The 11,358-nt window shown below is 42.4% G+C and overlaps 1 protein-coding gene across 1 annotated transcript; it reads right to left on the bottom strand.

Moving 5' to 3' along the window:
* Positions 1-558: 558 nt before the first annotated feature.
* LYSET (lysosomal enzyme trafficking factor) lies at positions 559-10,855 on the bottom strand. Its single transcript, XM_078660085.1, has 2 exons — positions 10,717-10,855; positions 559-1,036 (listed from the first exon to the last, which is right to left on the bottom strand). The coding sequence occupies exon 2, from the start codon at positions 1,018-1,020 to the stop codon at positions 625-627; it is 396 nt and encodes a 131-aa protein (XP_078516211.1). The 5' UTR covers positions 1,021-1,036; positions 10,717-10,855; the 3' UTR covers positions 559-624.
* Positions 10,856-11,358: the final 503 nt, after the last annotated feature.

The raw sequence follows: 11,358 nt of genomic DNA, 5'->3' as shown, positions 1-11,358 counted from the left end.
GCTAGAAGCATAGAGAAAAAATATAAATTAACGTCAAAATTCTTTTGACTATCAATTTAAATTCAAGTAAAATCCGCTTTCGAGTATTTTTCTACAAGAGGAGAGTGGGTGCTGTCCATGAACAATCAAGTCTTAACACTCAGAGTGAGTTTAACATCTTAATCCATCTTCTCGACCTTTAAGCCAGTACACTGGGCAAATTTCATTCCTCGTTATAAATATATATCTTCCAAAAAGGAACACTTAACACCTGTGGACAAAAAATCCATTTTATAATCATGTTTTAACATTATTCCAGTTAACAAGAAAAAAGGTGCGTTTGTATGATCCAAAGATACAGGAATCTTGACAATGATTGGTTACAAGCTCATGTCCATAGCCCTGGATTGAAATTATTTGTTGTTGTTCATTTTCAAAAAGACAACACTGATTTTGCTTCAGAAGACAAGGCTAACGGTGATCTCTTTGCACAAAGGGCAGACATAATGCAACAAGTTGTGTCCTTAAAACCCATGATCGCTTTAAAAATCTGTTCACTTCAGGAAACAGAATAGTGTATTTCATCCAGGCTCTCTCTTCATTTGCCATTTCATACAATAATTGGAATGTTCTCCTACACAGTCTTCACGTGTCAATCAATTGTAATCTGCTGATCTGATTTGAAGCCTTGGCAAACGTCTGATGGCGATTGCACAGAATGGCCAAGCAAATGGGAAAAATGCAATAGCCTACAGTTTTGGGGTCCGCTCTTGTGCACGAGTAAAGAAACAAAAACATCTGAAAATAAGGAATTAGAAAAATAGTTGCCCACAGCCAAAAGGGCAGAGACAGTAGTCCGACTTTCAAGGAATGAGTCCACGTGGATTCTTCACTGGGTTCTTTGGGGTGCTCCTGAATGTGTTCAAGGGCCAGTCTGCTGTAGGTCTCATTGATCTCAAAGACATAATAAAACGCTGCTGCACTTGTCAGGAGATAGAGCCCCACACCAATCCATCCCATCCTCTGACGGAAGTTCATCATTCTCCATGCTCTGCACCTTTAACATGAATAGAGAGTGATGTAATATATATACATAAATATGACATATTAAACCTAGAAACAATATATTTGGTTGGTATGTTCACCTTTATCTATACTCCACCCTCGCTCGAATTTCACCTCCTCCCAACCCCCAAAAATAATATGTTGGACACACTTTTATTTAAGTCCTTGATAAAAAAGGTGCCACTAAAGGAACAACAAGTAACTATGGAAACCTAACTATATTGTGAGCATTACTAACCTACCACAGGTCGTAAATCAAGGGGCATGCTCATAAACGCAACTCATTCATATAAAGTAGAGAAATGATAGTGTTTGCCAAAGGAATGTCCAAATTAAATGCATCAGAGGGTCAGCTAACACTGTGCACATGATAGCATTACCAGGGGACAAAATGAAACCATAATAATCCAAACAGGAAAACCTGGTCGCAATCCAGAAGATATGTCCTCTTATAGGCCATTATCCCTACTATCAACAGAATACAAAATATTAATCAAGATCCTGGGGCAGAGACTGGTTGCTCTGCTACCCAATTTAATTCATATACACCAAAACTGCTTTATTCCCTGCCGACGCACCTCAATACATATCCGCTGCATATACCAAGTAATGGAAGTGTCTAGAGGTAGATACCCAATAGCTGGTTGCCTCTCCTTGATCTACAGCAGACATTTGACATCTTGGGATGGGAACATATGTTCGCAGTTTTAACCAGAGATGGCATCCTCAAGACCTATTTTCAATGACCCAAGCTCCTATACACCGACCCCTGAGCGCGGGCAAGGACAGGATCTCATATATCCGACATTTACTCTATATTCTGCGGGACCCAGCAGGGATGCCCACTGTTCCTGCTCATTTTTGTACTGGCAATGGAACCACTTGCGCAAAGCATCAGACAGATGATTGGTGCTTACATCAGGGGCATCAGCGCCACACCATCTCTTTATAAGCAGATGATATAATATTATATATACACGTGACCTTACCATGGACCGGTTAACTCTGACCACCCAGCTCCAACTATCTGCAGAACTCTCAGGCCTCCGTATTAACTGCAATAAATCCCATGCATTCTCCTTCCAAGAAAGTGTACTGGAGAGCACTGGGCGAGAGACATATTCCAGTTTTCCAACACACTTTACATTACCTGGGCATACACATTTATAGACCATCCACATATTTTTGAATGGCAACCTATGTGTTGCTTCCCTCGATGCACAGACTCGATTAGGAATCCCCTTATCCCTCTCAGTAGCAGGTAGACTAACACTCTCCAAGATGGTATGCTGCTGTGCCTATTATATTTTTTCGTTAATCTATCTGTAGTTGTGCCAGCAGTTTACTTCTGACAGCTTAATTCTCTTCTTAGACGTTATATGGGCCATGGGTAGGAGACGAGTGAGCTTACCAAAGATGCAATTCCCACAGGAATCGGGTAGAATAGGCGTCCCAGACTTCCGGGCCTACTACTATGAGGGTCAGTTACAATGGCTGTAATACTGGTTAGTTGGCTTTCACTTGACTGAAATAGACACACCTACAATGGCTACAAGAGGGGGTTCTGCATACACTATTATTACCAGGTGCGCCCGTACACCCCTTGTCCCATTACGCTAAAACAACCTGCTCACTTACTGGAAACAAGCATTAAAATAGGCAGCCTTGCATTGTGCACCTAAAATAATACTCCTAAAGGGGATACCGACGCACATGGGCCCGCTCACACCTGAAGGCTGGGACCATGGGAGACTGCTGGGGAACTTGTATTGGGAGACTGGTTTGCTAACAGGGCACTTATGTCACACCAGGAATTCACCCAAACTTACAAATTACCGACTTCTCTCTTCTTACTACACCCAAGCATTTTCCGGTATGGCCACAGACACGGAGCACCAGTGGGGACAGAACCAGAGACACTCCTTCATCCAGGCAATATAAGAGGTGGAAACAGGTTGGCATCTGGTCAAATGGCTGTACAAAGGCCTTCAGCTCCATCTACACTTTTCACTAACCCCTCTTAAGAACCGATGGGATGAAGACCTAGATCATGCTCTACATAGCAAAGAATGGCAGTTTGTACTTGAGTTTCCCAGCAAAATCTCCTGTAACTCGTGGTTTAAATGTATACAACTCTCCCTACTTCATAGAGCCTGCCTCACCTCAGAAGTTACACCAAATATTCTATTCCCTGTGGTACCCCCAAGCTGCCCAAGATGTCGCAATGACCCAGCGGACCTCATGCAGATGCTCTTGGCTTACCCCTCCCAGAGTACTCCTTGGGATGAGATCTACACTGCCCTATCGAATCTGGCGGAAGCACTTCACTGGAACAGAGCGGAGCACTGCCTGCTGGACTTGTGTCCACGTCCCAAGGGGTCCAAAACCCTCTCGCGCTTAAGTAAATAACAAGACTTTTTGATATTAAGACTTCCTGTGTTGCTTTCTTTTTTTTTTGTTACTAGTTAGTGTGGTAACATTACTCTTCTTAAGAGATACGGAATACATTTAAATTCCCAGCAACTAATTTTACTAGATTGGATCTTTAATTAAAAAATATAGATTCTCCTCGCTGCAATTTATATTAAAAAAATCCCCTTGCTGGCACTCTCTATCGAACGTTACCTGCCCAAGCCCGCAAGGGTTTATTGGGTTACCCACCCTCCTTCTGAATTTTTTGGTGAGTAGCTCGCTGCTCTGGAACACATAAGGATTAGTGTTGAATTAGTATATTTAAATATGAAAGTAATTTGAGTGGTGGATATGTTAGTGAGTTATTTCGATTGAGAAGGGTTGGGGAGGGGTAGAAAAGGGAAAAGGTTTGCATTTATATAGTGCTTGTAACCCTGATGGAGTGCTGAAGCGCTCTATTGGCGAGTAGCACCCTACTCCGGAACCCATAAAGGATTATGGTTGAAAATTAGTATTGTGAAATATGAAAGTAGTTTAAGTGGTGGATGTATTATTCAGTTGTATAGAGAAAGGTAGCGGAGGAATAGAAGAGGGAAAAAGGTTTGCATGTATAGAATGCTTGCTTACCTCTGATGAGGTGTTGAAGCACTGTTTTGGCGAGTAGCACGCTACCCTGGGACCCATAAAGGATTAGTGGTGAATTAGTACTTCTTTGACCCTGCCAAAATGGCCACTCTTTGTTGCTCTCTCTCTCTGCTGTGTGCTTCGTTCTCCATTTGCCCCTGTGGTTGGTCCACCTCATTTGCTTGAATTCCTACCTGCCATGTTGCTTGAACTACTGCCAGCCGCGTTGCAGTGTCATCTATGGGCCTTCCTGCTACTATTTGTTATCTATTATCTAGGAGTGAAAAAGAGCAGCATCATGGTCATGTGCACACCTACCAAAAGAAAACTGCACGCCTTTTGTTTCCTTCGGCCAGGCTGTACAGCATCAATGCTGTGCTGTATTGGCAAATCCAATAGGTCCCAAAGATGGATCCTATTAACCGTGCCAATGCTGGTTTCTTTTTGCTTAAGCACACCATGAGAGTGTATGCGTTCTTCTGCTTTTCCACCCCAGTGCTTCGTATTGCTGTCTGCCTCATGTTGAAGCAACTCTCTCATATGCTTTCCTGCAAAACTCCTGCTCCCCCTTGCTCCATGTTGCTTTCTCGCTCATGTGATTCTCCCCTACCCCTCACTATTGCTCTCCCTTGAGTGCTGCCTTCCCCTTCCTCCAGCTGCCCCACACGCCAACCTATCTCTATTTTGGGTGGAAAGGCGGGGTGGGGGATGCACGTAGCTAGTAGCCAATTGCTGCCAGGTCCATTGGCTTAGAAAGAAGAGCTTTTGCACTACTACTTTTCCATTTTTTTTAAATTTACCAATACATTTCAGATTGGTAAGTGTAGGTATGCATGTGTAATGATACATGCGCAAGCACATGTCACACAGTAGTTCGCCTACAAAATGATGCGACTGCATCATCAGGCCCTTTCTTTTTGCTTTTTTTTGGCCATGTCACAGACCATTTTGTTGATGCTGTACAGCATCGTCAAAAGGCATTGGAGAATCAAAGGTGAGAACTATTAGCTTTGCCAATGCTGCTATTATTTGTGTTTTGTTTCTTCCACTGCTTGTGCATGGTGCAGCTTGTCCATGTTTGTCGAAAGAAGTGTCTAGGGACTATGTGTTTCTGACTATAAAACACACTACAGGTTTGGCTTTAAAAACTGTTTTCTGGAAGGAAGATGCCCACACGATGGTGTAGTCTGGTCCAATGGACAGTTAAAACATTGATGTGATCCTATGCATTCAAAGATATCACGTCCTCTGTCCTAGCTAGTTTGTTCTTAAATAAAGAAAAAACATTTTGTCGATTATTTCTCGTCCCTAGACAGTCACAAGATACAGAAGAGGACGTTATTTCAACATTCTTGCGGTGCATGTAATATGACTCACCTCTCTACTCCGTGGCTTAAGACAAAGAGAGAGACGGCTGGGTACATTTCGCTAATACGCAGAATGCTGACGCTTAGGCAGGTCTCTGTTAATAAGGAAGTTCTTGTTTCTACCCCCACTGCACCCTATTGTGATTTTGATGTTGTTTTGGGAGAAACTTCCATATGATACTAGCGTGCTTCCTTTGGACAAATCTCCTCATGCTCAATCTCCCTTACTGCTGCTACGGTTATTTTTGCTTCGCTTTTGTTGTTTCCATGCAAGCCAGTTTGTATTTTGTGTGTGTATGGTTACCGTCTCTAAATTATTTGAAGAAAGCTAAAAGTGCACTACAGGAACTAAATGTTCCTCAAGTTTTTAAAAAACAGCAACCCCATCGTCCCAAAATAAAAATAAAAAAAAACATAAAAACACTTGCTGGAGGTCCAGGACTCCTAAATTGAACAGTTGTACAGAGCAGACTTCATCAATCATGCTTTAGTGGGTACAACTATTTTTTTTTTTTTTTAACTGGTCCACCTCCTATGGAGGCTAAGAAACATGCATCAGTTTTTCTGTAAAGAACATTTGACTTCCCAAAGGGAACCAAAATGCCGAGCAACTTCTTTCAAGCGTAAAAAAGAAACTGTAGAAATTCTAAATCTGCATACTCCAGCATCTCAATAGCAGCTAATCGCCGGGAAAGGGAATGCCGAGCCTCTGCTGAAAAGGCTATGTCTAGACTGTCAGAATCAAGTTTCAGCCTCAGCACCAGTGGGTACTCTTAGTCATTACCTGAAGTAATCTACACTAAACTAGACGCCTAGTGTGCATTTTTTTTAAATGGTGCAATAAATGATAATCTGGAGGCGTTGTGTATGTCTAAGATTCAAACATATAGTACGGTGTAGAAATTTCATTTAAATAAATAGCGATTAACTAACATAAATCGATGAGCCAGAAATAAGGCCCTCCTCTATCTATACCCCACTTAAAAATCCTCCTCTCTTCAAGCACGACTAAAAAGTTACCCGAAACATGCAGACTTTAGGTGGCATATTGGGAGAAAATATGCACAACAGAAAAAGGTGCACAGGAAGTTTGGAGTCTTCACACACAGAATTGATGAAGTTCTACTTAAATAAGCACATAACATCTTATAGCTTCTAGTAAAATATAATCAATGCTGAATTGGAATAACCAAAAGCAATGAGTAACACGAGGTTCGCTCTTAACAATTCAGGAAAGCAAGATCAGTCTGGAAATATGCAAGAAACCAAATTCTAGTGAAACTTAAACTCAGGCTCAAGGTGACAAACAGAATTTGTACACAACAGTATTCTATACCTTGCTGGAACTATGAACATTTTTCATTTTCTCTCCCTACAAGAATGATAGCTTACTAATACAAAGCATCAGGGCTCAAGACTTTACCACAGAGTAGGACCATCTGATACAATGCTTCAAGGCTCAAGACTCTGCCCCAGTAGGACCATTTGAGATCAAAAACGTAGGTGTTGATGTTGTACTGTTGCGTTGCAACTGGAATGCTCAGTCTCAGATGAGAGTCTTTCAGAACTCCGAGGGTGCCTAAAAAGCATTGGCCCTGGGAAAATGGACCATGGAAACGTCATTTAGCTAGACCTTTCAAATAACATTAGAAGCAAAAACGAGTATAAAACACAGCATAGAATACAAGAATAGAAAATCTTTTAGTTGCTCTTTTCAGCACACAGGTTTAACAGGCTTCAATTGCCCACACGACCATTACACCTCCAAAGTGAACACTCAAGATTCTCAACTATACATAAAACGTGCATCTTCAACTACAAACACTAGCGCTCGATGTGCTATATCATCTACAATGAAGGCCTGCGATACCCTGCCCATAAACACGAATGCATGAAATTTCGTTTAAAAAAACCCTCACAGTCTAGCCTAATGAATAAACGATTGAATCAGGACATAAAGCGCGGCTAAGCAGTCAACAGGGTATCCAGGACCTTGCAAGTCCCGAAAGCTTATTCGAACAGCCAGGTCTTGAGGGCCATTCGAAATTCGAGGTATATTCAGGAGCAATGAAACGTTGGTAATCATTACTGACACGGGCTAGTGCCAAAATGTACTCAAATAATTCAAGTTGTTCACTTTCTAGTCCCCCTCCCAAAAAAGTAAATGTGACTTATTCAACCCATCAGAAATTAAATACTGTATGCCACCCTCCCTGTCACTCAGTGAGGCACTGGGGGTGTATTATTTTTACCTCCAGAATTGAAAAATGCTACTTTGACAGACGACAAGACCCAATTAGAATGCAACTCAAACCATCTCTCTGCAACCTTGCAGTAAACCGACTCTGTCCACCTTTAACCAACAGCTATTCACTCGAACCTTCCAAGTCATGAACTTAAATACCGGGAGAATACTTCTCCAGAAACATAAATGTTTAGGTTTCCGCTATTTTCTATTGACACGGATATCTATTTTGCTGTTTATTTAGAAACTGAAATCCATCTGAAGCAAAGATTACAGTGACCATCAAATTTGCTTGCCAGCATCTTTTTAAGGACCCTTGGGCTGGGGGAGATTTACTAAGTTCAAGTACAACATAGTAAATGTGTGTTTGTATTTATATGGCGCACTTCTACCCAGAGGTCTCGTAGCGCTGTATTCATACCGCTGTGGAACCCTTCCTGGCTTTCCTGTGAGATGTCCACTCCTGGGCACCCCCAAGGTGAAGCCAGGCATCCAAGCGCTGTTGGGGCCGTTGTGGAGATTAAGCAAGCCATTGCCCAGAGTCACAGAGTGGGACCCATGATTAGACTAGGCACCGAGGCGAGAATTATCAGGTCCGGGGAGATTGAGTCCAAGAGCTGCTGAGGCGGGAATTGAACCCTGGTCCAGGGCCTGACCTCTGCATCAGGGTCTGCCGCTCTAACCATTGAGCCACGCTTCAATAGTGAATTGGGCGTTTCATGCACTAGCCCCCTCATAAATGTTTTAACTTGGTACTTGCGTTCCGCCACTATTAACCAGCGCATGGAACACATCTGCAACATTGAAGGATGGGTAGATGCATGTTTGCCAATTCCCTATGAAATTAAATGCCTGAATTCGACCTTTCAGAGAAAATTCTCAAGCTCTGGATTTCCTCTCAAGAGCAAGCAGGCCCCGCCCCGCCCCTGTAGACCTGCTCAGTTATCTTAAATTAACACTAAGAAACCTCTTGTGGTGCCAGTCACTTCTTCACAAGCAAATCCATCTAGGTTTCTTCCCCAAGACGTAGGTTTACGTGGTCGACATGACAGAGAGTTAACAGTAGTTCCCAGTCTTACAGAAAGACAAACCAGGATGATGTGTCAATGTACTGGCTTAAAGAGGCACGTTACATATTTATTTTTCTGTTTTGACTGATACATGATGTGTGGGGTAACTTTACCACGTATTGAGCCTGTAAAAAAAGTTTACACACTTTGTTATGTAGGAAATAAAGAAATTGAAAGGGGGGGGAATAACGGATTTTCATGCCTAGTGTTTTTTTGCTGTGGAGTTCATATTACTTTAATCTGCAAAAGGGTTCTCTTTGGGTAAATTAGACCCAGTCCAAATCCTTTAGATGTATCTGGGCTCACAGGCTGGGTACAACATGCATCCTATTCATGCAGGATATACAGATGCAGAAGACACAAATGCAGTCCCATTTAAATAGGCCATGCACGTTCATGTATCCAGAAAAATACATCTCATTCTGCAGGTGTGTGAGGCTCTATCTTCTTTCCAAGACAAAGGGTTAACAACTCAGACCGTAGGAGTACCCTCAAAATCAATTATATGCAAGAGGAAAAACGAATGGGCTGCGAGAGAAGAGAAAGCAAACAGACTCCGTGAGGGAATCTTAAAGTACGCTTAGTGCTACCTCCTTCAAATGTGTCTAGACAGCGTTGGGAATAGGCTGCCACGATGTTCGTGCTGAAAAACAAAAGCTTGAAAGGAGTACTAAAAACCGGAGGAAAAAAAACTAATTGTCCTACCCGGTGGGCCCACCTCCTATATAAGAAACTTAAAATAGGAGGCCCACACTATACCTAGCTTATCAACACCATGTGTAGTGTTAGTCATATGACCATACTCAATTACTGTTAACTCATACATCTGCTTCACATTATATTAACGTGAAGCATCTCAGCCACTTTAATGTGTCTGGCTCAAACTAAGAGAAAGCAAAACGTTCAGCTTTTTATGGCTATGTAGTGAGCCTATAACACCTGTCCCCACAAAGCAAGAGGAAATGAGAGCCTCCAAGGGAACATTCAGGTGGTGTGATGGGAGCTGCATTCCCTTGATCGCCAACTGCCACACTATTTTTGGTCAGGTATTACTCAAGTAACTGCTAGGAAAATTACTCCCAACTACACGAGTATTTATCCAGGATAATGCCAACCACATGGCCAGCAAGGGTAGAGCAGAATACATTCACAGAACATCCTATCTCACAACCGGTTCTGGAACAAAGTCAAAGGGAGGGGGCCATAACAAGCCATGCCCAAACCTCACACCATGTCAATGACAGAAAACAAGCCAAACTGATTGCCACACTGCCCAAGTTACGACAGATAAACACAAATGTTTGTTTTTTAGTTTCCCCAATTTCTGATCATAACTAAAAAACAAAACTAAGGGCCATCATGCTAATGTCAATGTATTATTACACTAATAACCATTTGCACAGCACACGATACAAACTGATTTTTTTTTTTATACATGTAAACCATTTATTAACATCGCAATAGAAATGAAAGCGTCGGAAACTAACACAATTCAAACTTGTGCCTTGCAATTGAAAAGCACCATCTTGGAACACAAGTCACGGGTTTTTTACTTGTGACTTGCAGATTACAGATGCATTTCTGCACCTAAAGCATTGCCCGTCGAAGTCATTTTATCACGATTAGACCAGACAGCTGCTGAAAATCACAGAACTTTATGCCCCGTGTACCTTAAGCTTCTCCTCCTATCCAGCTAACTTAAAATGTAGTATTTTATTGTCCATTTCCGAATTTTCAGCAATTCGAGGTTTCAGGACAAGGAAGTCGTGAATGTCAGTCCAATCCTTACACACGCCTAAAGAGGAGCACATTTGTGGTTAAGTACTTACATTTTCGCATTTTGGGCATAAAAGCAAACCCACGGAATTCAGTGAGTGATTCCGGAAACGGAGTTCTTCCCTAATAAACCCCGCCTACGAACAGATACATTAAAAATAAAAATAAAATGCTTTACCTCTTCTCTGCTTTCGCCTCTTATCCGACTTCACTAGACTAAACGAGAGTAAGCAAAGGCTACTGTAAAATGACAAGACATGATGATTGCCAATCTAAAGACCGGTTATAGGAGGTGCTCCGGTGACTAAACTATCCCCTCAAACCATAGATTGGTTACAAACTCCGACCCGCCCAAGAAAACACGGTCACCCAATGGCGAAGAAACAAATCTGGTGAGATGCAGGAAGTGATTTCGCAGCTGAACGGAAGTGCTCCTTCAGTTGTTCCGGAAGTGATGGGCCAGCCGCTCATTTGCGTTATACGCGCACCAAACTTCTGTACGATGCCGTGTCCTTCTGAGTGGGAGTAACCACAAATAGCGAAAAATGCAGCACAATTTGCATATACCACCGCGGTCATAGGGGCGAATCCCTCTCTTTCGGTCATTTACTAGCGAGTTGGGAGTCTGTTCCTGGAGCTCCGATGGGGCCGAGTGGCCGACTAACAGGCCCCTAGACAAATTAAAGGTGTCGAGGGTGTTGGTCGTTCCTGCTGTGCCATTACCGCTTGTTACTCTTCACGAACACTTTTGAAGTTGAAAAGGCAGTAGTAGGGGCAGGATAAAGTGACAACATTTGGAAAACCAACAAGCGGGCTAAAA

Source organism: Lissotriton helveticus, chromosome 9, assembly GCF_964261635.1.
Source record: "Lissotriton helveticus chromosome 9, aLisHel1.1, whole genome shotgun sequence".
NCBI classification, from domain to species: domain Eukaryota; kingdom Metazoa; phylum Chordata; class Amphibia; order Caudata; family Salamandridae; genus Lissotriton; species Lissotriton helveticus.
This window is presented reverse-complemented; position numbering and strand designations above follow the sequence as displayed.

Coding starts and splice junctions, on each gene's coding strand:
- LYSET (XM_078660085.1), bottom strand. CDS start 1,020: ATGATGAACTTCCGTCAGAGGATGGGATGGATTGGTGTGGGGCTCTAT.